The sequence below is a fragment of the Nannobrachium achirus genome (genome assembly GCF_963921795.1).
Source record: "Nannobrachium achirus genome assembly, chromosome: 1".
NCBI classification, from domain to species: Eukaryota; Metazoa; Chordata; class Actinopteri; order Myctophiformes; family Myctophidae; genus Nannobrachium; species Nannobrachium achirus.
Window position 1 is genome coordinate 61,553,399 of NC_137810.1, and position 27,866 is coordinate 61,581,264.

The 27,866-nt window shown below is 41.8% G+C and overlaps 1 protein-coding gene across 1 annotated transcript in view; it reads right to left on the reverse strand.

Moving 5' to 3' along the window:
• Window positions 1–9,165: 9,165 nt before the first annotated feature.
• usp46 (ubiquitin specific peptidase 46) overlaps window positions 9,166–27,866 on the reverse strand; it is a 37,580-nt gene continuing 18,879 nt past the window's right edge. Inside the window, exons 2-9 of the mRNA XM_080750019.1 lie at window positions 26,287–26,367; window positions 23,396–23,609; window positions 19,181–19,434; window positions 18,139–18,215; window positions 15,986–16,069; window positions 14,698–14,895; window positions 10,758–10,836; window positions 9,166–9,458 (exon numbers count right to left, since the gene is read on the reverse strand). Of these exons, the coding sequence (XP_080606145.1) occupies window positions 9,357–9,458; window positions 10,758–10,836; window positions 14,698–14,895; window positions 15,986–16,069; window positions 18,139–18,215; window positions 19,181–19,434; window positions 23,396–23,609; window positions 26,287–26,367 (1,089 nt within the window). The 3' untranslated portion in view covers window positions 9,166–9,356. The remainder of the gene's footprint in view (window positions 9,459–10,757; window positions 10,837–14,697; window positions 14,896–15,985; window positions 16,070–18,138; window positions 18,216–19,180; window positions 19,435–23,395; window positions 23,610–26,286; window positions 26,368–27,866) is intronic.

A 27,866-nucleotide genomic window follows, 5' to 3' on the forward strand; every position in this document is an offset into this window, starting at 1 on the left:
CCTCTGCACAACAACGAGCTGTTCAAATGCACCGCTCACTTCAAAATGGGTTTGATTTTTCTTTAAACCATGGGAATTCAACAGAAAGTTCTGGTCCCTAGAGAGTCCTCAGACAGAGTCAAGAGTTACTGCATGGAGTCCGCAAAATCTTAGATTGACAGGAACTGAAATCATGGAGTTTTTAGATTTTTGTCCCATTCCTCATGAGCCAATCTTTTTAAGATTGGGTCATCAGTCAGTACTAGGAGACAATAATTTTTTTGAGCCAAGACAATTTTCTTGAGCCAAGAAAATTATTGGCTTAGGAATGTGACAAAAACTGAACAAATCTCCCTGAATTCAAAGCTTAATGTGGTGTGTAACTGTTAGGAAATTAGGGCATTCACCAAATATTCGAATATCAAAGTCACTATTCAAAGTTGTTCACCGAAGTCGAATATTCGCTTCGCTTTTCTTCTTTTTCTTTTTTTTTTTCTTTAAAAAATATAGAGTTTATAAAGCTTGGCTAGATAGGAAGTCATAAGAATGAGTCGTCAATGCCCCTGTTGGATGCATTTGTTAATGCTCTATACCAGGGGTTCTCAAACCTTTTTAGGCTGTGACCCCCAAAATAAACATATTTGAACTGGAGACTCCCACCCTGACAAGCACTTGGAATTGTAGGTATTACATTTAATGTGACTCTGTTCCGCAGATAAATATTGTGAAAATTGCGAGGCGTCGTGAGCATGTAGATCTGCTATTTTCACAATGTTCGCCTCCTGCTTATTTAATATTTGAAAAGTTTGGCCAGTCCTGTCAAATATTCGAATACTTTGAGGTAGAATAATTCGAATACTAAAAATCACTATTAAATAAGTCATTTTTTGGGGTGAACTTCAACCACTGATCTGGTAACGGCATGGTAAAATGGAAACACCGGGCTGATAGATCAGTTGGTACATCTGAATTAAGGCTGGGCAATATATTGAAAATGTATCAACATGCGAGGTATACATAGACGAAGACGGCTTGAAATGAGATATAGGTGTATGTGTCAAATTAATTAATACACTATGCATGCACCACTGCATGTAGCACATGCAAAAAAGGAGTCCATCTTTAACCAAGTGTGGTTATTTCAATAAAACCATTGTTGGAAAATGGAAATAAGGCATTTCATTTCTTTATTCTATGTGTACTGTGCAGTGTGCATACATGGATATGCTATTCATTATTTGGGTTTGGCAAGCAGTGGACCTAAAGCAGAAAAAACATTAAAAACTATCCACTTGTTTCTGTGAGAATTTACTGTAGAATTATTTGTGGGACACTTCCGGAGAACAGTAGACATACAAGCTCACGTCACATTGCAGATGCAACCGTTGTGAGCTTGTAGATCACTCTTGGCTGCGATGCCGGAAATGCCACACATCACCTTCTGCGCAATGCACGATGGGACGTTGGAAAGTTGTGGATATAATGTGATTGTTTTTACTAAAATCGTGAGTAATATCGAGGTGTTCAACAACATTATCGAATATCGAAGGTTTTCCCAATATCGCCCAGCCTTAATCTGAATTATATCATCCAACTACCTCTAAGAAAGTGTATGTCTGTACGACGAGCCAAAGAACGAAGAAGCGAGCTGGTTTTGATAAAGTCATTTTATTGAACAGAATGAAAATGAAAATTCCCCCAAAGAAGTAGTGTTAGAATGTGGTTCTTCAATGTTAAAGCATTTACGCTCATCTAATAAAGTGCACTTTCAGTTGACCCGGCTCAGCGCAAAACGGGAGGGCTCTCCATCGCCCCCTCCTGTTCTCTCCTCACCTCTCGCAGCAGAACACAACACTGCTGCGGTCCCCCACAATGCATTGCACCCCGAGGTCTCCTCGGTACAACGCGATCACATTAAGACAGTGTTTCTCAACCTTTTTTTTCTGCATGGGCGCACTTTTCATGTCCCAAGAATCCATGGGCACACCGACATAATATGGGGTGTAAATATCGTCACTGTCGGGAAGAAACCTTGTATCTCCAAGTTTCAAATTTGTACATTTCTTCGCAAAGTAAGGCTGACGCACAGCAGTAGTGAAAACAGACGATCTACAAGCACACAACGCCTCACGCCGCGAGGCGTTGTGTGCTTGTAGATCGGCTGTTTTCACTAGTTTAAATCATTTTTAAAATGATAAATACAATACTGGCTTTAAATCAGTTTCAAGGGGCACACTTGACCCTTCTCAGGGGCACACCAAAGGTCCCCAGGCACAGTGGTTGAGAAACACTGCATTAAGATATACACTGTATTCCTATAAACGTCTGTTTATATGAAATGTATATTCATATAAAGACCTTATCATTGCTGTCGAGCAGAAACCTTGTAATCTCCATGTTCTAATAATTATTCGTTTTCTAATCATTTTCGGGAATTAAATAAAAAAATAGCAAGAGTAGCATATTTACAAGCTCAAAGCCTGTGCATCAGCTACTTTTGAGCCTTTTGTGTTTTGACGCTGCAATATGATCAAATAGGGCATTAATATACGGGGGAAAACTCAAAACATCAGAATATGGATAAAGGGGTTTCTGCCCTGCAGAGAGAATATTGTCATTGTCGGGCAGAAACCTCGTATCTCCAAGTTTAAAATTTGTGTTTCTTCACAAAGTAAAGCACCGCTTCATCATACAAGGCCGTCGCACAAAGGTAGTGAAAACAGCAGCTCTACAAGCTTGTAGATCGGCTGTTTTCACTAGTTTAGATAGTTTTCAATACAAAACAAACCATTTTGGACATACAAGGTTTCCACCCGACGACGACAAAATAATAAGCGGACATATAGACCAGTTCAGATGTGCAATGGCTGGGGGGGTCCCCGGTGAGGGCGTGTGCATAAGTGTTAATGGAAGATCATAGCGTATTTTATGTAGACAGCATGTCTCCATACCCACCCCGTTAGTAACAAAAAGAGAAAAGATGAGAAAAAGAAAAAAAGGAAAGGTCTGACTGTTGCGGTTTTACTCTTGGTTCAACCCGACACCAACCAGCATCCCTGACGCCATGGATTGTTAATTGCTCGATGATGATGCCATTGATTTTGTAATTAGCTGATTGTAAGATAGCACAGTACTTCTTTACAGAGATTCTGTTTATTGTCAAGAGCTATAGTCAGCTTTTTCTTGAAAAAACGGATGCTAAAATAAAAATGTTTCGAAAATATTTTATAAAGAAATAAGCTTCATACATGTGTTTCTATTCAAAAAAATGACCACAAAAAGCACAAAATAATGATAAAATAATCATTTTGGCCGTTGTCAGACCGACACTTTGTTTACATTCTAGTCTATTCTTTGGTTGTGTTAGACTAGGATGTAAACAAAGTGTCGGCCCAACAATGGCCAAAATGATTATTTTATCATTATTTTACGCTTTTTGTGGTCATTTTTGAATTGAAACATATATGAAGCTTATCTTTTTATAAAATATTTTCGAAACATTATTTTTATTTTAGCATCCGTTTTTCAAGAAAAAGTTGACTATAGCTCCTTTAAGCTAAAACCCTTTTGCAGACGAACGCCTTCCCTCTTTAGTATCTCATGCTCCCGTTTTTTTTATTTTTTAGAAAAATAGTATCCCATTTTCAGGAGTCTTTTTTTCTATGTCCAGGTGGATTTACACTGAGAAAATAAATAGTGTTTTATGTTAGCTCCAGGTCATTATAGCGGCTTCTTCCAGTTTTGGCACATATTCTTCTCGACTTAAAAAGACAGTGACAGAGACAACACGATAAGAGAGACAGCATAGTACATGAATATCCTTAAAAACACGAATGCTGGCACCCCTATCCTGGGCAGGTCGTTATAGGCGATCGCCTCTTTTTGACTAAAAGATTTGGTGTGACGGGGGGGCGGGGGAGACCAAGTATAGACCCCTGGGGGGCCCCGGATCGATAATATATAAGTGGGTTAAGTGCCTGGCAAGGGTTGCATCAACTGAACATCCAGTTCATATGTTCAAACATGAAAGGTTCGTTCAAATCTTCGGGGGATTTTGAAAACTATATATTTTTTGGAAACTTCAGAGTATAACAAATCAGAACATCCATGATTCCATTTGCAAATTCCCTAGGGGAATTTTTGACAGCTGCTGAAAGTTTGTCTCATTCACTTACTATACACTGACTATACTATAAAGGAAAAAAAAATACCCCCCAAAAATCTGCTTTAAGTAGCATGTGAGGGTTCAAACTAGGGGTTTTTAATGATTCTGAATCGAATGTTAGCATTTGTTTTGCAAGAAAAACATTCCTTGGGCTAAAAACGGCCCGACAAAACTATGGTTTAGTGATGAATCATCACTTTTCACAGTTGTGTCGTCTTGATTTGGAAGCCATGTACACTAGAACTGTGAGAGGTGGTGCAAGTTGCAACCCCTGCCCAGGACTCACGACCCCGAATCCCACATTCTGTCCCTTTCACTACAACACTACAACAAAACCAACTAAAGTCCTATACCTCTACAACATGCCTCCTCTGTTTGAGATGGGATGTTTATTTCTGGGACAAGTGGAGTGTCCCACAAACGAGAAGTGGTTGTTTAATGTGGCCCAGTTACACAGGATGTGGGGAGGAGGGGGGACAGCAACACATGCTTGCGGCTGCACAGGAGAATCGAACTGAAGGTTGTTTGCGTGGACACTGATGCTACGACGAACGAACACCCAAAAACTGGGACGCGCGGTTTACGTCATACCCCCAAGGAGTCTAATGGTGTCTAATGGAGGGGCTTACAAAGCGATGAAGAGGACTGTTTCCGCAATACAAAGCACTCAGCGGACAGAGGAATGGAAAATAGCAATAGTCAAAACAAGTGGCATAGACATACATTGACGTAATATATATAAAAAAAAAAAAATCAACGCACAACAAAAATAAAGAAGACCGGAAAGAAATAGGAAATGGAACGCTAAGAGCGACATGCGACCAGCATATCGTCACTGTCGGGCAGAAACCTCGTATCTCCAAGTTTCAAACTTGTAATTTTTTTTCGCAAAGCAAAGCCCTGCTTCATCACACAAGGCCGTCGCACAGAAGTAGTGAAAACAGCCGATCTACAAGCACACAACGCCTCGCGGTGCGAGGCATTGTGTGCTTGTAGATGGGCTGTTTTCACTAGTTTAAATCATTTTTAAAAAATAGAAAACAAACGGTTTTGGACATACAAGGTTTCCATCCGACAACGACGAAATGCTGCGCTGCAGACACAGAAGTAGGGCTCGTTTTACATGTGAAGGGTGACAGTCTCCCTATGCGTGGACATACAGCACAGCTTTTATGCTTAACTTCATTTATTTCTACAAGCTCGCGAGCTTGTAATCGGCTACTTTTTGGGAATTAAGACCAGCTGGCAGGGAAAAGGGCATACAAGCAGTGGTTCTCAACCTGTGGGTACGGGCCCCCCAGAGGGGTCCCCAAATTATTTTTGGTGGGGTCCCCAGAGGATTAGCTTAATGTGAAACATTGTTTTCTCACTCAACAGTAAACAAACCGACATAAAGTTTAAGTGTATAGAGGGTATCTGTACATTTCTAAACTGACAATTGAAGGACTTTTAAGACCCCTTCGATACCTCTAAAATAAAAAAAATTTACATTGTCCATATTGTCAAATATTAGAGGCGGAAATTTAGAGATGCTCCGATTGCAATTTTTGGGACCGATAGCGATATTCCCGATCGATCGTCAAATCCATAAATTCTTCTATTTATTGTGTTACGGTAGCAGCATTTATATATTTAATGATTCTTCTTACAAAACATTGACATAGTATATTAAGTATACACATTAGGAGATTGCAGGCTGAGGTCCTTTAGTATCCGATTCAACTTGTAGGAGTTGAAGCTGAGGTTACATTCAGTCCCACAGATAAATATTGTGAAAATAGCTGATAGCTACAATAGCTTGTAGATCGGCAAAGCCGATACCGGCCGATCGCGATCACTCACCGATCAATCGGCACATCTCTACAGAAATTGTGAAAATAGCAGATCTACATGCTATTTTCACAATAGAACCGTGTTAAACTAAATGTAATGCCTCAAGTCTTACAACTCAAAGTGCTCGTCAGGGTGGGGTGGGGGGTGGGGGGGTCACAGCCTGAATAGGGTTGAGAACCACTGGCATATAGTAGCTACCATAAACACTATAACACAGCGACACATATACTTGTCTCACTGACAAAAATTAAAAAAACTTCTATTGCACTAGTTGTTTTTTGTTGTCAAATAAAAGCGTAGGCCGTCAGGAAGGTCAAAACGTGTGTGTTATTTTACCTCAGAGAGTATGAATGGGCCCTTATGTTTTTTTACACCCCCATGGTTAAATTGAAGGGAACGTTTGTTCATTTTGAAACTAAATCCCATCGTTCTGTTGCCAGATCTTGTGATGTGGGGGGGAAAGTACCTCTTTAACTTCTGTGTAATTCAACCTTTGTCAAGTCCCGCCCGTTGTCCCGTCCCTCTTCACACCCATTGGTTGCTGTGTCTCGGTGGGACACTCCATCCACTACCATTTTAATTCAGTTGCTTCGTATTGTTATTCTGTGTGTTCCATTTTAATTTCAAACTTGGTTTCAGTCAAATGGAGCTGCTCACTGGCAGTATAGTGACTCAGCATGTTTTTAAATGTTTTTATTTCTGCACAAATTATGTTTTAGCAAATTCAACATAAAAAAAGACAGAACCGGGGCGGGACAAGGCAGATAGAGCCTGCTGGTTGGTCAGTCGGGGACCAACCAGAAGGCTAACAAAGAAGGTGAACTGTCCTCCAAATGTGGACAAAAGGAAACGATGACGTCATTGGGCATATAGTATTCCGTACGCCCAAAGATTCGGTTGAAACGTCGCGGATTTTGCTGCGCACGCACAAATGGATCCACAAAATGAAGACTCACTCTCTCACACACACCTTCATTACCAGCGGTAACCAGCAGTCAACATTACAAATACCAAAACTTTAATAAATAAGATAAATAAATAGAGCTTTGACCACATTTGGTCAGGGGACGCAGCTGGCGCAGGACTGCTGGGTACACACACACACACACACACACACACACACACACACACACACACACACACACACACACACACACACACACACACACACACACACACACACACACACACACACACACACACACACACACACACACACACACACACACACACACACACACACACAAATCCTCAGTGTTCATTTGGGGACATGTCTCCATTCCGACATGTCTCTATTCCGAAATTGACTTCTTATTGTCGGAGTGGCAACACTTCCATAGAGGTTAGGGTTAGGGATAGGGATATTGTTGGAAAGGAGACATGTCGGAATGGAGACGTGTAACCTTTAATTTAGCTCTGCGCGTGTACAAACGTAACCAAATGTAACTCTGTGAACAAGTGGAACCAAAGAGTCCATTTCAGTTCAATGTGTTTGTAAATGGTGGCATTATGAATGAGAGGGGACGAACTCTGCATGTTAGCGTCACACCTGGATGGAATTGGATTGGTTCCATTGTGTCCACTCTCAGAGTCAAATGAACACCCAGGCTTTTACAGTGTACAGACAGAGCGTACGCTTGGAAAGAAATAGCACGTTGCTGTGTCGGGCAGAAACCTCCTATCTTCATATTCAAAGTTTTTGAGTTTTATTTGATATTTTCTTAAATTTGCAACCTACTTGATCACATTACAAGGTCATACAAAAGCACCTAAATTCGAAGATCCACAAGCTCAAAACGCGGCACAAAGCGACACGTATTGTGCTTGTACATCGGCTACTTTAACGTTTTTGAATTTGAATCCTGAAAAGCGACACCCTTGGACATTATGAGGTTTCCACCCAACAGAGACCGCGAGGAGGACGAGGGACTTGAGCGCCCTATTTGAGAGGACGAGACGACAACGTAACAAAGTCCTTCTCTGCGGGTCTTCCGACTGTTTTCCCCACTCGAGGCGCGCTCACCGGAACAGCCGTCGTCGTAGTTCCAAATCAGCAAAACGAGACCCGGGTTGAAAACGGGGGGGGGGGGGGGAAGAGAGGAAAATAAACAAAGGACGCAGAAATGGCAAGACGCGCCAAACCTTTCTTTTCCCGGCGCGTGGGGTTCACCGGCGGGACACGGGACGGGGGTTGACGGACCCGACAAGACACAGGGATAGCCCTAACGAGAGGATGGGTGACAGGTGTGGAAGTGAGACCTTAACAATGTACACGAAGCCTGATTCACACCCAGTTGAACGCCAGAGTGGCACACCTAAAACAACAGATCTACAAGTTCAGAACGGCTCGCAGCAAAGCGTGTTTCCGAGCTTGCAAATCGTCAATTCTTTTTTTTCGGCACCCGACATTGATGCGCGATGCACCGAATATAAAACCAGGTATTAAAGAATTATTGAATGCTTTAGCTATTGAAAAATAGCAGATATACAAGCTCTGCTTTTTGAAAAAGTCGTGAAAATGTGTGCAAATCTTTGAATATATGTATTTTTTAAAGCAAACGTTTGTAACTCAAATGTTGCTTCTGGGTGGTCCCTGGAACTAAATATTTTGAGATGGGGGGTCTGTGGCCAAATACATATCATTTTGGGGGTCTTTCACATGAGAACCACTGACATAGTAGTCTCTCAAGAACAGACTAACTGAGCTCCAGTTGAAGTGAAAAGGACCTTTTCTTTGACGATGGCCAGATCGCTGACATAGAAACATAGGTTAAAAAAAAAAAAAAAACCTTGGAAGGATTAAAAAAAGACACTTATAGAATCGGGGTCAAAATTTGAATCTTCAAGATTTTTTCTAAAAATAGCAGATCTACAAGCTCGCAGCGCGGCACTCGGTGCCGCGCTGTGAGCTTGTATATCTGCTATTTTTCAACAGTTAAAGCATAAAATAACGATACACAATAATGTGTACCCGTTCTGAACGGGTTAAGAGATGACGACTGACAGCAGCCAAGTTCCCTCAGCCCCCAGCGTGGCTCGCGGTGGCCCCCAGGTAGAGCGAGCGACCCCTGGTGGGCTCCTTGTCTCCGTTGTTGCTGAGAGAGAGAGAGAGAGTGCTTGTTGCTTTTGCTTATTCTAAAGTGCAGTCATAATGCAGGTGATTGAAGAAGGGGGTCGGGGGGGGGGGGTTTCAAGAGGAGTGCGTTCATGGTCTTCCCGGCATGCCGAGCACAGGGAGGAAGGAAAGAAGGGAAGAGAGGGGGGATGAAGTGCATGTTACGCCCGGGAGGCAGGCTTTGTTATTGGCACGTAGTCTCTGTGGCAGCGGGCGAAGAGTTGTGGGTGGAGGTGGTGGTGGTGGATGTAGGATAGAAAGAGGTCACTCCCTGGACTGGTAGAAGAGGATGTATCCAGACTCAGAGTTCTTGGAGATGTCCGACGTCAGGCCGTAGAACTCCTCGATGGCCTGGGCGTCGATCTTCTGCAAAACGGGAGGACAAGAAGAGAAGACGGTGAGGCGTTTACGTGCCCAATATGAAACCAGCTGCTGTAGTAACACAGGGCTTCTACTGACGAGACAACGACAGGGGCATTCGCCACGGAGGGGAGAGACAGACGGAGACACAGAGGGAGTGACACAGAGAGAGACGGACAGAGAGAGAGACAGACAGACAGATAGACAGACAGACAGACAGACAGACAGAGACAGACAGACAGACAGACAGACAGACAGACAGACAGACAGACAGACAGACAGACAGACAGACAGACAGACAGACAGACAGACAGACAGACAGACAGACAGACAGACAGACAGACAGACAGAGAGAGAGAGAGAGAGAGAGAGAGAGAGAGAGAGCAACAAAGAGAGACGAACACACGGATAGGGGTGGGCGATATGGAAAAATACAATATCACGATTCTTTTTCATGTTGGTTTTTATGGTCATTTTTCAAGTTATTTCAACAGTACAAACACGTAGGTAAGGTAACATAAACTAAAAGAAAAAGGAGTAACAGACCATTTAGACCAATGGTCCTCAAAGTGGGGTCCAGGGATGGGAGGTCTAAATTGACCCTAAAGGCCCTTTTCCACCGGGAGCGATAACGATGACGATAGCCATAAAATATCACAGCGATAATTATGCCTTTACATTGATGTCCGATAAAGTTATCGGACATCAATGTGAAGAGGCGCCAATTAACAGCCGCTCGGCGCAGAGCGCACCTCAAGCTGTTTGTCAGAGACCCAGTTCCATATCACTGTGATCTTAGCCACATCGTTGTTGATCCTAACGATGTAGTTGTCGGCTATCGTTGTCTTTATCGGTGTTGGGTGGATGCTGCCGATCCACTTCAATTCAAAATCCACTTTTTTAAATCGTTATCGTCATCGTTATCGCTGCCGGTGGAAAAGAGCCTTTACAAGTATGTAACTGACAGTATACAAATGAAATCAAATGGACCCGTTAAGGGGAGGCCTTGCCATTGTAAAACTACTGATTTAGACCAAAATGCAGGTTTAAATGGATTCTGCAATGAATCTCTGTATTAACAATTAAACAGGATTTTTTATAAGTCTCCCTCATTGTATCACGATATATACAATATCTCTGAAAAGGAATATCGTGGAGACATTGTATCGTCTCAACGATATTATCACCATATCGCCCACCCCTACAGACGGACAGACAGACAGACAGACAGACAGACAGACAGACAGACAGACAGACAGACAGGCAGGCAGACAGAGAGACAGACAGACGGAGAGAGAGACACACCTCTACAATGTCATCGTCAAACAGCAGCCAGAAGCCGTGACTCTTCACGATGGTGATGTAATGTCCCCGGTTGGGTCCGCTGAGGGAACACGAGACACAAGTCACTCTTTGACCTGACAATTAACATCTACACCAGGGGTCTTCAACGTTTTCAGGCCAAGGACCCCTTAGTTGAGAGAGAGATGAAGCAGGGACCCCCCACAACCTGTTCATAGATTCCATATAGTTTAATCGTTTGACAGCATAATCGTCAAAGTATTTTGAATTCCATTTCAATTTGTGTTTTCAGATATTTAACCACTTGAACTGTCAATACTTAATAAACTTGACCTTTCACTCTGTACTTAGTCTGCTCTTTTTCCCCTCTAGACCAAGGCTCTTTGCCGAAAATAGCCAATCTACAAGCGCACAACGCCTTGCAGCGCGAGGCGTTGTGAGCTTGTAGATCGGCTATTTTTCAAGTGGTTAATATAAAAAAGGAGAAAAAAGGTTTCTATCACACAAAGATTTGAAGGACCCCCTGTAGTAACTCTGAGGACCCCCTAGGGGTCCTGTACACCCTGTTGAAGACCCCTGTCTTAACACATTTTAGCTGGGGACCCCCAAATAAATGCAGCCCGATGACAAATGTTTATAAACGGCCCGCCAGCACTGTCAAACAAGAATATTGTATAGTTATTTTGTTGTACTTCTTACCTTGAACATCTGGTTACATTTGGTAATGTGAGTTATTTGTGTTTTGTTCAGAGACACCTGACAAAAGACCATTGATATGAAATATTGATGATGATACAGTAAATATTGTAATTGCGATGCATATGTATGTGACTTTGTTATATGGTCCAACCGAAAGTACATTTTGTCAGGAGATAGTCGGCCCTTGGGTGTTATAATATTTTCTAATGTGGCCCCCAGTGTTGTTTTTGACAGCAAATTTTGATTTAGTTTTAGTCATAGTCTTTTGAATACAATGACATTTAGTTTTGTTTTAGTCATAATTTAGTCAACTGAAAAGTTTTAGTTTTAGTCTAATTTTAGTTGACTAAATCTACAGTTGATTTAGTAAAATAAAATGTATTTTGGCACGCCTTGATGGCATCGTAATGACTGATGTGAGCTTGTAGATCTGCTATTTTCAGCATGCAACACCTGAGAGCAACCAAACATAAAATGTAGTCCCTCCCTAACCTTTTAGTCTAGTTTTTATTTTGTTGACGAAATTGTCAATATATTTAGTCTTAGTTTTAGCCATCACAGCTTAGTTTTTATTTAGTTTTCGTCAGTGAAAAAACCCCAGTCGACAAACACTTTTCGTCATAGTTTTAGTCGACGAAATCAACACTGGTGGTGGCCCCCTTTGAAAAATGTTTGGACACCCCTGCCCCAGAAGGACCCCCTTGAGCCCACTTTGAGAAACCAATGCACTAATGTATGACGATCAATAATGACCAGTCAACTGTGGCTGGTGCAGCATCGGCGCAGGGTTGGAGATCCATTAAATATGGTGCAGTCAGTGTAGCGTGTGCTGTGCTGTGTTACGTATTACGTAATGATGACCCTCGTACAGGATGTCATATCACGATTATTGTGACAAAAGAAATCGCGATTTACGATATTATCACGATAATCAAGATCCATTATCCTGGGGCAGAACATTTGCCCAAAAATAGCCGATCTACAAGCTCACAACGTGTCACAACGTGACGCGTTGTGAGCTTGTAGATCGGCTATTTTTTGGCGAAGACATTTGATAGAGAGTGAAAAAAAAGATGTATCGAGTATGTATATTATAAGTACCTTTTACCAATTATAGAGGGTTTAAGTGGTACCGGATATGCAGCTCGGCAAATAAAAGGTGAATTGATCCCAGTGCATGACGTAGGACGGTATCGCGCTAAATAAAATCTCCACGATACGATTATCGTGAGTGTTTATCACGATAAACGATAATATTGCGTATCGTCCCATCCCTACTCTCACAAGGCTCTTGCTCTGTTTGGACAAGCCGCTGGTACAGGGGCTGCACCGCGACTCAGCGTGTCACGTATGAATACATGACTGCTGTGTCGTAAGACAAATTTCAGTGTGAACTGACAATAAAGTACTATATCATATCATATCATTCCTCTCTGCTGGGGGTCCACAACTGGTACTTTTCAGGATTTGAATTAAAAAAAGAAATAGCAAAAGAGTTTTATGAGCAACTCATGTTGCTACTTGCAACTTGAGTGGTCATAATGTTGGTGGTCAAGGACCCCCAAAATGACATGTATTCGGCCACGGACCCCCGATCTCAAAACATGTTGGTTCCAGGGACCCCCAGAAGCAAAGATTTTTAGTTGCAAAGATGTTTGAATAATCTTTCAAAAATGATTGTTTTTGTCTATGTTCTGTTTGCTTTTTGTTTGTAATGCTTTTGTTAAATCCATATTGCATAGCATCCTTCATGTCGTATATTCAAAAAAAATGCAGACAAATGTAACTTTTCCTTTTTATTTTCATCTGCAAAAGAATTAACCCATTTAGGCCTAGAATTATTGAATGCTTTAACCAGTGGAAAAATAGCAGATATACAAGCTCACAGCGCGGCACCGAGTGCCGCGCTGCGAGCTTGTAGATCTGCTATTTTTGAAAAGTCGTGAAAACTGTGTGCAAATCTTTAAATATATGTATTTTTTAAGCGAACATTTGTAACTCAAATTTTGCTTCTGGGGCGTCCCTGGAACTAAATATTTTGAGATGGGGGTCCGTGGCCAAATACATATCATTTTGGGGGTCTTTCACATGAAAAAACATGAGAACCACTGACATAGTAGTCTCTCAAGAACAGACTAACTGAGCTCCAGTTAAGTGAAAAGGGCCTTTTCTTTGACGACGGCTGGCCAGATTGCTGACATAGAAACATTAGAAGGATTCAAAAGACACTTATAGAATCGGGTCAAAATTCAAATTTTCAAAAAATAGCAGATCTACAAGCTCGCAGCGCGGCACTCGGTGCCGCGCTGTGAGCTTGTATATCTGCTATTTTTCAATAGTTAAAGCATAAAATAATAATATGCGGTAATATGCGGTTGCCGAAGGTGGAGAGACGTGCTCTGCCGCAAAGAATCCATTGTGTTACATCATCACGTACTGCAGCAGCAGCAGAAGCGGTGATGTAATAATGTCCCCTAGTGGGACCGCTGGATGCAAATCACGTTGATCCGGGGGACCACATGGGAACGCTGGGGCTCCAATAGGGCTGTCACCATGATGACATTTTTACATGGCGATTAGTCGCCACTCAAATAACTGCGATTATTACCCGGCTTGTTTGAATGCTTGATTCTGACTGGTCAGTTGCTGAAATCAGCGGTCTGTTATTTCTGGATAACAGACCACTCCGCTTGATAACAGACCGCTGCCTAATCAAAGGCTCAGAACACCTGCTGCAGTCCAGCTGCACAGCGTGAATCTTGTGCTGTATCCAATATGTCAGCCATGTAAACACACACACAGCAACATTTAGAACTAAACGTTGCTCACAAGAATGTTTTTAAAAATATTTTAAGAAAATTAATGCGATTAAAAAAAATTAACACATTTTAATCACACTTAGTTTTTGCACCACAGAACCTACAGTTTCGGGCATACCGATCATAGCGATGCACCAACCAAGAAGAGACAACAAATGCAAAGGGAGAAGTAGCCGATCAGAGCGCTTTGGTTGGCCCAGTGGATGCGAAATTTAGATTTAAAATACTCACTCGTTGATTCACTCTTACAACAAAATGTGTTTTACTTGAAAGAAATAAAGCTTCTCAGGTCAAATATCGATGTGCGATTAAAATGTGGTTAATTGCGATTAATTAATCACAGAGCCTGTAACTAATTAGATTAAAATTTGTAATCGCATCCCAGCCCAAAAAAAAAACTAAAAGAAAAAGGAGTAACAACCCACCTTCCACAGTGCACCACCACGGCCACCAGGTCGTACATGCGGTCCAGGTTGACGGCGTCTGCGGACGTGTTGAACAGACGCAGCTCCAGGGGGAAGACCACGCGGTAGGACAGCTTGGTGTAGCGGTGCAGCTGCTCCATGTACTTGAACCTCTTCAGGTGCAGCGCCAGGATCATCGGCAGCTTCTTCACGCGCATTCTACAGAGATAGATAAGACAGTGCTTCTCAACCTTTTTTTTCTGCATGGGCACACTTTTCATGTCCCAAGAACCCATGGGCACACCAACATAATATGGGGTTGTAAATATCGTCACTGTCGGGGAGAAACCTTGTATCGCCAAGTTTCAAATGTGTACGTTTCTTCGCAAAGTAAAGCCCTGCTTCATCATACAAGGCTGTCGCACAACAGGAGTGAAAACGCGGTGCGAGGCGTTGTGTGCTTGTATAAACAATATTAAGAACCGTCAATACAGAACAACAGTATACAATACTCCCTACAAAGCCAAAGTGCAGTAACTACATTTTCCGAAGAACAGATATACAATTAGGGTGATATCACTTGTATGCCAAAACCTCATTTGGCTGAGCAGTTTAAACACTTGTAACACAACACTTGTAATGCGGACTAGTAGACACCTATACAACTATCCTGCACCATGCAGACAAATAGCAGCACAAGCTTACAGTGTCCTCAGCGTATCCCACCGCCCACAACATATACGCACACAGCAACACACCTTTGTATTACTGTATTTGTGCCGACATTTTAGCTTAGAACTTTACCCCTCCGCCCACACAACCCGTGGCAAGCCTTTTGAACTCACTGCAAGACAATGAATTAAACCATTCAGACCGGGTACGCATTATTGCATATTATTGTTTTATGCTTTAACTAGCGATTTTGAGGGTCTTCTAAATCCTTCTATGTTTTTTTTTTGAAAAACACACGTTTCTACGTCAGTGGTTCTCAAACTCTTTCATGTCAAGGACCCCTAGAATTGTATGTCTTTGGCCGCCGACCCCCCGTCTCAAAATATTTCGTATCAGAGACCCCCCCAGAAGCAAATATTTGAGTTACAAATGTTCGCTTTAAAAATACATATATTCAAAGATTTGCACACATTTTCACGACTTTTAGAAGCTTGCAGCGCGGCACTCGGTGCCGCGCTGTGAGCTTGTATATCTGCTATTTTTCAATAGTTAAAGCATTTTCTAGACCAATTCTAGACCTAAATGGCTTAAACTATTCCAAAGTGTGACTGGGTATGGTAGTGGGTGTGTGACTGACCGCTTCTGTGCCTCCTGCTTGCTGCAGCACGTTTCACAGTAGTATTTGTATTCGCTGCACAAGGTCTCTGTGTTGCTGAAGTCCCTGTGGAGAGCAAAGCCTCGGTTAGGATGGAGCAGTGATTCACAACCTTTTTTCATTTCAACCCCCTTGTTTGATATCTCTGCTGTCGGGCCAAAACCTCCCAACTCCAAAATGTTCATTTTCAGGAAAATTAGTGAAAATGAGGTGGAGTTAGGAGGTTTTGACCAAAGGGCTTTTTACTACTTTTATTTGGTTCAATATTATTTTAACCAACACACAGACGTAAAGGGTGTTCAATAGCACATATTTATGAAATCGGGTGGAGTTAGCTGGTTTGGCAGAAAGTGTGGAGTTAGGTTTTGTCCCAAGCACTTTTTATTACTTTCCATTGTTCAATATTATTTTAACCAACACTCAGATAAAGGGTTTCAAATAGCCCTGATTTATGCCAAAACCTCAAAAATGGAATTAAGAGGTTTTGGCCAGACAGTGACGATACACAATAAACATTAGGCCACAGACCTCAATTTGATGATTTATTTTAGTTGTTTTTTTTTACCTCAATCTACACAGTAAACTCCTCAGTGTTTAACTCTGAGAGTGTACAAATGGAAGCAAATGTACGAATCCAAATTTCAATTACTGTTTAGTCATATGCTATTGAATACATTTTAATTTTGTTTTAGTCCCATTTTAAGTCATTTCAAAAGGTTTTGTTTTAATCAACTAAAATATCAATATCACAAATAATGGCTGTTTTTACACTTGGTTGCATGCTGAAAATAGCAGATCTTCAAGCTCACAACACGTTGCAGGCACAACACATTGTGAGATTGTAGGTCTTCTATTTTCAGAGCGCAGCCAAACATAAAATGGCTTGTCTTTTAGACAAAATGACTCGATCTCTTCTCCACTAGTCCCTCCCTAACATTTTAGCCTAGTTCAGTGGTTCTCAACCTGTGAGTCGGGACCCCCAGGGGGGTCCCCAAATTATTTTGGGGGGTCCCCAGATGATTAACTTAATGTGCAACATTGTTTTCTCACTCAACAGTAAACAAACCAACATAAAGTTAAAGTGTATAGAGGGTGTCTGCACTTTTGTTAAGTGACAATTTAATATTTGACAATTTGGCCAAGTTTAACTTGTCATTTTAGAGGTATTAAAAAGTTCTTAGAGGCAGAAATTGTAATTGTAATAGAACCGTGTTATACAAAATGTAATTCCTCAACTCTTAGTACTCGTCAGTGTGGGGGGTCCCCAGTTAAAATATGATTATTTTGGGAGTTGCGGCCTGAAAAGGTTGAGAACCACTGGTCTAGTTTGGAACCAAATGGTTCCATTTGTAAACTCTCAAGGGTTACAGACCAACAAGGGTCCGTTTGAGCTCCTCCTGTTCCCAGAACAGACGTTGAGAATGAAACAGTGGGCTAGAAGAAGGGATGGACATCGGAATCGGCCAATATCAAAAATCGGCAGGTATGATATCAAACCGGCCACATCGGTGACCGGCAGTGACTGACATAAATACCGGTTTTATGCCGATTGTGTCTATGGCACTGCACAGCATGATGCTCTGGTCCTGTGACCAAAGTAAACATTAGCAAGAAGCAGCCATTCTACTTAGTGGCAGCCTACAGAATACAGATGGTGCTGATTACCTTTGCAATGTAAGGATATATTCCATAATCCTGTGTCAATGTCGTCTCCAAAAAGAACGGGAAAAAAAGCATGCGTCACCTGCTTTCCTCCTGCCTAGTCCAGACGGTCATATTAGACTGGATATTTTCTGTGATTTTGGATATTGTACTATTGTGATTGATTTGGCATTAGTGTTCTTCTAGCTTATTGGTACTCAAATTGAAATATGTCTTGTAGGCCTACTTGGCCTGAAAAAAAGGGTATTGGAGCAGCCCTATTTTCTAGTTCTTAGCTAAAGAAATCGGTATAAGAAAAATCGGTTTTGGCAGGTCAGACCTTCATAAAACCGGAGGATCGGTATCGGCCAAGAATTTTGCAATCGGCCCATCTCTAGCTAGAAGAGTCGTACTTCATTGTGCTGCGACGTCGCACACTTACTGTATAAACGGCAGATCTACAAGCCATTTCAAGCTACTGGGTCATGGCCTACCTGAGACAGTGTGTAATTGATGTGTTCTGCTCCACGTCCACGGACAGGTCTAGAAAATCCTCATCTTTGCTGCTCACCTGTTGAAAAGGAAAGAATGAGAGACATTTATTGATCCCGCGAGGGAAAGATCTGCTTTTTGTGACATTGTCATTTATTTATTTTTTGCTAATCTTTGAATATATCTTTTTAAAATATATTTTTAACTCAAATATTGGCTTCTGGGGGGGTCCCTGGATCAACATATTTTGAGATCGGTGGTCCGCGGCAAAACACATGTAATTTTGGGGGTCTATTGACACGAAAGAGTTTGAGAACCACTGATTTAGAAGAAGGATTAGGAAGACATTTATAGAATCGGGTCAAAAATATTCAAAGACTTGCACAAATGTTCACAATTTTTCCAAAAATAGCAGGACAACTTTGTTTTTTTACAGGGTTTTAAGGGTTCATTTTTTAGATTGTAATTAGAGAAAAGAAAGATGAGTGTTAAAATGTTTTCATGTACTACTTTCTATCGTTTTAGCGATTAATGACTTGATTTCAGTGGTTGGGGGCATGCGTGCAAGTGGCTAAATATGTCTTTTTAGACACAATAAGCCCATTTCCTAGATGCAACACAATCTTTCATGGTCAGATGTGACTTATGGGGGCTAGTAGTGTTACTGTAAATAAATCGCCGGCATATTGTGTCTAAAAATATATTTAGTCTAAAACATATTTAGCCACTTGCACGCAAGCCCCCAACCACTGAAATCAAGGTAATTAAAATCGCTAAAACTATTATCCATAAAGATTTGCTAAAATTTTCACAACTTTTTCAAAAATAGCAGATCTACAAGCTCGCAGTGCGGCACTCGGTGCCGCGCTGTGAGCTTGTATATCTGCTATTTTTCAATAGTTAAAGCATTCAATAATTCTAGGCCCTAAATGGGTTAAACTAAGCATAAAACAATGGCTGAAGTGGTTCAAATGTCTAAAGCGACCCAGATTTGCGTCAAGGCCTAAACGGGTTCACTGCGACTCCCCAGCGCTCCCCGCTCACCGTCTCACAGTTGAGGCAGCGCGTCTCGTTGGTCAGCGTGCCTTGGAAGATGTCGTGCACCCAGGTGGGCTCCGTCGTCGTGCCCTTGTTCTCCGCCTCCGTCTCGGCGGCGGCGAGCGGGCCGCCGCCGTTGTTCTTGAGGCGTCCGTTCTGCTTCTCCTGCTTCTTCTCCTCCTGCAGGATGTCCGCCACCGTGTTCAGCAGGTAGTTGAGGAACTCGTGGGCGTCCTGTTGCATGTAGTTGTCGAACAGGTCTGGGGGGATCGAACGCAGAGTTAAGCTGTGTGCACACTACAGCTATAAAGTTATAAAAATAAGTAAGCTAAAGAACCATGCAGCTTGGTAAAAACCATGCAGCTTTATTTTTATGCAAATGAGCTTGTCCAAGGTACCTGTCACTCAAACTCTATGCCTGGGTCAGCCTGCTTTCAACGAGACAAAACAGGAGCGCATTCGGAAACCTAGAATCTAAAATAGCATCTCTAGGTGGGAAATAAGTTACCACATGAGTTTTTTCTGGCTAAAAAATAACAATAGAACATTTAAAACAAGCTGTTAAATAACCTAACAAGCCGTTTTGGTCGTTACCGCTGCCTGTGTCACCAGACAGTCACCGTCATCGCCGCTGTGCCTCTGTGTGTGTGTGTGTGTGTGTGTGTGTGCGTGTGTGTGTGTGTGTGTGCTATAAAATTGAGGACTAGTGAAAAAAAGTAAGCTTTTCATTTCCAAGCTTTTTTTCAAGCATGGAAGCTGGATTACATAGAGATAACTGAATTACCAAGCTAAACGTTTAACTTTAAAGCTGTAGCGTGCACGAGGCATTAGGCTGCGATCGCAATCGTTGGCCACCGGGCTGATGATACAGAGGTCCGATCACACTCCTGTTTAAAAACCCATTAACACTACCGCCGCCAATCTGATATAGGGTTACCATGGTAACCAGGTAAACAGGCGCTGCTGTGGCCGCTGGTGCGCGAAAACACTACATATCCCATGAAGGAACTCAGCCGCCAGCATCAGGAGGCGTCTAATCTCCATTGGCTCATATTCATTGCTGATGCAAAGAAACGGCTTTATCTCGGAATCTACTTCCAAAAAACGCTTCGAACGCCGCAAACCGCTTTTCTCCACGGCGACATGGTAACGCGACGGTAAGCTGCGGTTAGGACTTGTGTCTGAATGTAAACATACGGGCGGCCATGTTTAGACCGTGATTTCCCACAACATGGGACACGATCGGGGCTTCCGGGGCTCTTCAAAATAAAGCGCAATCTATGGTGGCATCCAATGTGTTAAGACCTGCTGAGGCCGAATCTACAAATGCCCTCTAAAATCAGTAGCTCACACTTACAAGATAAAAAATAAAAAATAAAATAAAATAAAAGAAGATAAAAGAATATCAGGCGTACAAGCTAGCAGCGGCACAAAGTGAAGCGTCTGCGCGACCGTGGGTTTTCAATGTAATTTGACTAACACTCAAGAGAGATGCCGATTGCACTTCAAATCTTCGGCCTCGGATGATAATACGGAGTTCTGATCGCACTCCTGTTCCAGAAATATGGGTGAAAAGTGAGAGTTGAAAAAAGGGGGGAAGGGGGAGAGAGAGAGAGAGCAGCTGACCGGGGTCCAGTCTGAACAGAGATGGTCATTGTTCGTCCACATAAAGAGCTTCCTCCCAGTCGGACAGCGGAGAACAATCTGCCTCTATTCCACTTCTCCGCTCCGGACGACCTTACCACCAACACACACCTGACCTTCACCTCACACCGTTCACCTGGCCCGCTACCGGTGCAGCGCAGCTCAGCTATCTGCACCGTGGAACAAAGCGCACACACACAGCTTCACGTGGAAAGAACCTTTCTATTTAAACCGTCATCGACTCCTCCTGCTTGCCCTTGGATCCAACGTTGCTCTCGGTTAGTAGTAAGGGGATTTTATAAGATATTTGACCAATCTGCGAAGTAAATCGTTACCAAGAAATGTCTTCACCAATGTGTTTCTAAAGGTGTGTAATAATATGTACTAAAAGGTTGAAATTCAACTCCCGGGGGAAACCTCTTTGTGTTTGTGTCCCATTAATTTACTATACAGGAAAAAAATACAAAAAATAAATATGCTGTAAGTAGCATGTGATGGGTCAAACTAGTGGTTTGTCATGATGCTAAATCCATTACAAACATTTGTTTTGCATGAAAAATATTCCTTGGACTAAAAACGGACCCACAAAACGATGGTTTAGTGATGAATCATCACTTTGTAGCCCACGGAATGTTTTTCATGCAAAACAAATGTTTGCAATGGATTCAGCATCATGAAAAACCACTAGTTTGACCCATCACATGCTACTTACAGCATATTTATTTTTTGTATTATATTTATTTTTTGTATTTTTTTCCTGTATAGTAAAGTTAATGGGACACAAACACGAATAATTTTTTATGAGGTTTCCCCCGGGAGTTGAATTTTTAGCCTTTTAGTACATATTATTACACACCTTTAGAAACACATTGGTGAAGACATTTCTTGGTAACGATTTACTTTGCAGATTTTCTTATGTTCCCCAGGTGGTGCCGAGTCGGCACCACCTATAGTGCCGACCCAGTAGGAGGCGCAGGCCGAAAATATCCAATCTACAACCTCACAACTAGGGATGGGACGATATGAAAATGTCATATCACGATTATTGTGACCAAAGAAATGACGATTTACGATATTATCACGATAATCTATATCCTCGACGTCCATTATTATCCATTATTTGCCAAAATATAGCCGATCTACAAGCTCACAACGCATACGTGTTGTGAGCTTGTAGATAACAAGACATTTGATAGAGAGTGAAAAAAAGACTGTATCAAGTACGTATATTATACGTACCTTTTACTATATTATAGAGGGTTTAAGTGGTACCGGATATGCAGCTCGGCAAATAAAAAGGTGAATTGATCCCAGTGCATGACAGAGGACGATATCACGATAAATGAAATATCTGCAATACGATTATCGTGAGTGTTTTTTTATCACGATAAACGATAATATCGCTTATAGTCCCATCCCTAGAAGTACAAATCAGGCAACCACTCGTGCATAGGGCTGGCATGATTATGACATTTTACATGACGATTAATTGTCACTCAAATAATTGCGATTAACGATTTAATTGTGTTTTTGTCGTTGACAATTACATTTCTGTTTGACTTTTAGGCTTTGAAGTTGCACATGGCAGATATGAAACAACCTAAATATACAAAGAAATGACTGACATATTTGACAACTTTATACTTAAACGCTTAATCGCTGCTACCTCATTGGCTAAAGTGATGTCAACCAAGAACGCTGATCCTCATTGGCTAAGGGCCCTACCTTTGTACTGACTGATAAACTGCCTTTGTAATAGATTACGTCATTTTTGAGGAGAATTTGACTGATAGATTACGTAATTTTTGAGGAGAATTTGACTGATAGATTACGTAGTTTTTTAGGAGAACTTGATAGATAAATAATGAAGTGTTCTCGCTTTCAGCGAGCCCACAAAAAGAACATTGATAGTGGAAAGCTACAAGCTCACAGTGAGCTTGTAGATTGGCCATTTCCACTATTTTTTTAGTTTAAAAAATATATATAAACATTTTTCAACATGGAAACGATTATGCCGATTATAAAAAAAGAATTGCGATTATGTCAAATAATTGCGATTGTGACAGCCCTACTCCCGCACACTAGGGCATTCACGAATAGTGATTTTTAGTATTCAAATTATTTGACCTCAAAGTATTCGAATATTCGACAGGACAGGCCAAACTGTCAAATATTAAGTAAGCAAGAGGTGAACATTGTGAAAATAGATGATCTACATGAGCATGTAGATCTGCTATTTTCACAATATTTATCTGCGCAACTGAGTCACATTAAATGTAATACCTACAATTCCAAGTGCTTGTCAGGGTGGGAGTCCCCAGTTCAAATATGTTTATTTTGGGGGTCACAGCCTAAAAAGGTTTGAGAACCCCTGGTATAGAGCATTAACAAATTCATCCACCAGGGGCATTGACAAGTCATTCTTATGACTTCCTATCTGCCAAGCTTTATAAACTATATATTTTTTAAAGAGAAAACAATAAAAGAATAAGCGAATATTCGACTTCGGTGAACAAGGTCGAATAGTGACTCGAATATTCGAATATTTGTTGAATGCCCTACCGCACACTAACTCACCATTCTCCTTGCGTAGCCGCGAGATGAACTTCTTGGGCGGGATGACGCCCACCTTCTTCTTCTGCGTGGCGATGCTGTGGAAGAGGTCGGCCAGGCAGGTGAGCAGGTTCTCCTTCTTCTTCTGCTGGGCCTTGTAGGCCAGCACATTCTCCCGGAACGGCCGGCAGAAGTAGAGGGCCTGCAGCACCGAGTTGCAGTAGCACGTGTTCCCAAACTGTGTGTGCGTGTGGGTGGGGGGTTGGGAAGAGATGACACAAACCAAAAACAGAGGAGGGGTTTGACATCTTCCCGTTAGTGAAACAGAATACAACAGTGTTCTAGACCAGTGGTTCTCAACCTGTGGGTCGGGACCCCCAGGAGGGTCCCCAATTTATTTTGGGGGGGTCCCCAGATGATTAACTTAATGTGTAACATTGTTTTCTCACTCAACAGTAAATAAACCAACAACTTTAAGTGTAAAGAGGGTATCTGCACATATCTAAAGTGACAATTTAAGGACTTTTCACCTCTGAAATGACAAATTAAACATTGGCCAAATTGTCAAATATTAGAGGCAGAAGATTGTGAAAACGCATGTAGATCTGCTATTTTCACAATAAAACTGTGTTATACAAAATGTAATGCCTCAACTCTTAGTGCTCGTAGGGTGGGGCGCATATTTTAAAAACTTAAAATATGATTATTTTAGCGTGTTTCTCCCTCCGCGTCATCAGCACCCCACACCCTAGGTGGGGTCGGCGATAGGGCCTTTCTGTGTGGAGTTTGCATGTTCTCCCCGTGTCTCCTAGGGTTGATACCCTCACAAAAACATGCAGTAATCCTGGTCTCAATAATGCCTCCCCCTGGCCAGCCGGGGCGCCTGATGGAGGGGAAAGGAACTGGTTGGAATAACGTGTTCCTTCCACGCACTACGTCCATCCCGGGGAAATCCCCCCTGTCAGGTGAAAAGAAACAACTTGGACTACTCATGCATTGAAGGAAGCATGAGGTCAGTCCGTTGTCTCCCCAGGCGTGGCAGAGGGAGAGCAGAGCCCAGGATTACATAGGCAATTGGCACTGGGTGAAAAAGGGGTTGCAAAATCGTGGGATAAAAATTAAAAAAAAAATATATATATATGATTATTTTGGGGGTCGTGGCCTGAACATGTTGAGAATCTCTGTTCTCCAAAAGCCTAGTACTGGCTAAAGTTAACAAATGAAAAGGACTTCCTCCATAGGTTTGTGGCCAGCAGCCTGAAGGCAAAAACTTCCATCCGTCAGGTAAACAAGTGAATATGATCCTTATCTCTAACTCATCCATACTTTGTGCTCAGTCCATCTGGCAGGTGCCGGGAAGGCGGCTTCATCAGAGACTTGAGGAGGGGCAGAAACACCTCCTTCCGATTCGAGAGAGTTACCGTCAAACACCCACAACATCATCAACAGGGGCGTCACAAGAGGGGGAAAAGTGGGACTGAGTTACTAGGGCCCAAGGTGGAAGGGGCCTTCATTATAGCTATTGAAAAATAGCAGATCTACAAGCTCGCATCGAGCTTGTAGATCCGCTATTTTTGAAAAGTCGTGAAAATGTGTGCAAATCTTTGAATATTATGTATTTTTTAAGCGAACATTTGTAACTCAAATGTTGCTTCCGGGGGGTCCCTGGAACTAAATATTTTGAGATGGGGGTCCGTGACCAAATACATATCATTTTGGTGGTCCTTGACATGAAAACGTTTGAGCACCACTGACATAGAAACATTAGGTTTTTCAAAAAAACCTTGGAAGGATTTGAAATATTCAAAGACTTGCACAAATGTCAGGACTTTTCAAAAATAGCAGATCTACAAGCTCGCAGCGCGGCACTCGGTGCCACGCTGTGAGCTTGTATATCTGCTATTTTTCAATAGTTTAAAGTACCCAGGGCCCAGAGTTTGGAGCGACACCCCTGTTCATCAGAGACTTGAGGGGGCAGATTCTGATTCAAGAGGGTTTACTGGCAAACATCCACAACAACATCATCAACACCACCACCCCCACCCACCACCACAAGCTGTTTGCTTCGCTAGTGCCAGCCGTCGGGGACGTGACTCACACTCTGTGCTGGCAGTTTGTTTTGAAACAAGAGCCTGTGGCGCTCTGGACCCGTGGTTCTCAAACTTTTCAGGCCGCGACCCCCAAAGTAATCATGTTTTAACTGGGGACCCCCCCCCCCCACCACCCTGACGAGCACTAAGAGTTGAGGCATTATATTTTGTATATATAACACAGTTCAATTGTGAAAATAACAGATCTACATGCTCACAATGTAGATCTATGAGCATGTAGATTTGTCTATTTTCACAATTTTTGCCTCTAATATTTGTCCATTAGGCCAATGTTTAATTTGTCATTTTAGAGGTATTAAAAGGTCCTTAAATTGTCACAATTTTACTTTTATATTTGCCTTTATGTTGGTTTGTTTACAGCTGAGTGAGAAAACAATGTTAATCATCTGGGGACCCCCTCAAATAATTTGGGTCCCGACCCACAGGTTGAGAATGCTCTGGACCATGATCTCGGTTATAATACAGTGGTTCTCAACCTGTGGGTCAGGAGGACCCCCAGGGTCATGTCCCCAAATGACTTTGGGGGGTCCCCAGATGATTAACTTAAATGTGCAACATTGTTTTCTCACTCAACAGTAAACAAACCAACATGAACTGTAAGTGTATATAGGCTATCCGCACATTTCTAAAGTGACAATGTAAGGACTTTGTAATACCTCTAAAATGACAAATTAAACATTGGCCTAACTGTTAGTTAGTTAACACACAGTCAAGATATGATTATTTTGGGGGTCGCAGCCAGAAAAGGTTGAGAACCACTGTTATAATGGATGAGAATCATGGCACTCTTTCAGTGGCACTTACGTTGACCAATCCGAAGTAGTGTTCATTGATTGGGAACTGCTCCGGACCAATGTCTTTCTCCAGAGCAGAGGCATTGGTGCCCTGAAAGACAAGAAAGGAAAAAACAAATATCAACTCCTGTGCTTGTATATCAAATAAGTACGGTATGCAAATTATTACAGCATTATTGTCGTTAATGGCAAGACAAATATTGTGGTTCATGAATTGCGACCTGAATCACCTGATATAACAAAAAATCTTGCGTATTTCATTGCAAAATCAAGGATTTTTGCCCACGTTTTTCTGGAGGGTCTAGCCATTGATTACTCCATTCCTGTGACAGTTCCTGTGTTGTCCTATGACAACAACCTTCCCGTCTATCGGGTTTCATGAAGCACTCAATGTGCCCGTACAAAGTGCACAAAGTCTGGAATACTTTGCTTGAATGAGTCAGGGAGGGGGCTGTCTATCAAGTTTAGAAAAGGGGTCATTACATTGTAACATTTCCAGAGTATTTAACCCATTTAGAACGGGTACACACTACACATTATTTTGTATCATTATTTTATGCTTTAACTATTGAAAAATAGCAGATATACAAGCTCACAGCGTGGCGAGTGCCGCGCTGCGAGCTCGTAGATCTGCTATTTTTGAAAAATCGTGAAAATTAGAATTTTGACCCGATTCTATAAGTGTCTTTTGAATCCTTCTAAGATTTTTTGAAAAACCCTATGTTTCTATGTCAGCCATCTGGCCAGCCATCGTCAAAGAAAAGGTCCTTTTCACTTAAAGGACAACTTTAGTTTTTTACAACAATGGTTCATATTTTAGATTGTAATTAAATAATATAAAAGATGAGTGTTAAAATTATTTTGTTTACTTCTTGCTATTGTTTTAGAGATTCGTATTTCAGTGGTTGGGGGCATGCGTACAAGTGGCTAAATATGTCATTTTACACAGAATAAGCCCATTCCTATGATACAATGCAAACTTTCATGGTTGGATGTGACTTATGGGGGCTAGAAGTGTTACTGTAAATAGCAATAAAGAAACTGCTGACTTATTGTGTCTAAAAATACATATTTAGCCACTTGTACACATGCCCCCATGCGTACGCATGCCCCACATTTTAGCACGGTAAACGCGATAAAACAAAAGAACGAAGCAAATGAAAACATTTTAACACTCACTTTTTCTTTTCCCTAATTACAATCTAAAATATGAAACCTTGTTGTAAAAAAACAAAGTTGTCCTTTAACACTTAACGAGCCAAACTCGTTCAGGGACGAGTTAAGAAAAACAATGCTCCTGAGCCAACATTATCTAACTCGTCCATGAACGAGATAAGCTTTCCACTGGAATCCACCAGATGGCGCTCCTGTGCAACCTATGAGTGAGGGTCCATGTGCTTATACATACTGTGAACACTAAACCACGTGATCCAAATTATTATGTTCCTGCGTGTCATCTCTAGGTCAAATAAACTAAACAACAAGTGTTGGGTCTTTTCTATAGGATCAGTAAGGTAAACAACACACTTGGCTGTGTTCTATAGGTCACTTCATGTAAACAAAAATCACACCACCTGGCCCTATAAATAC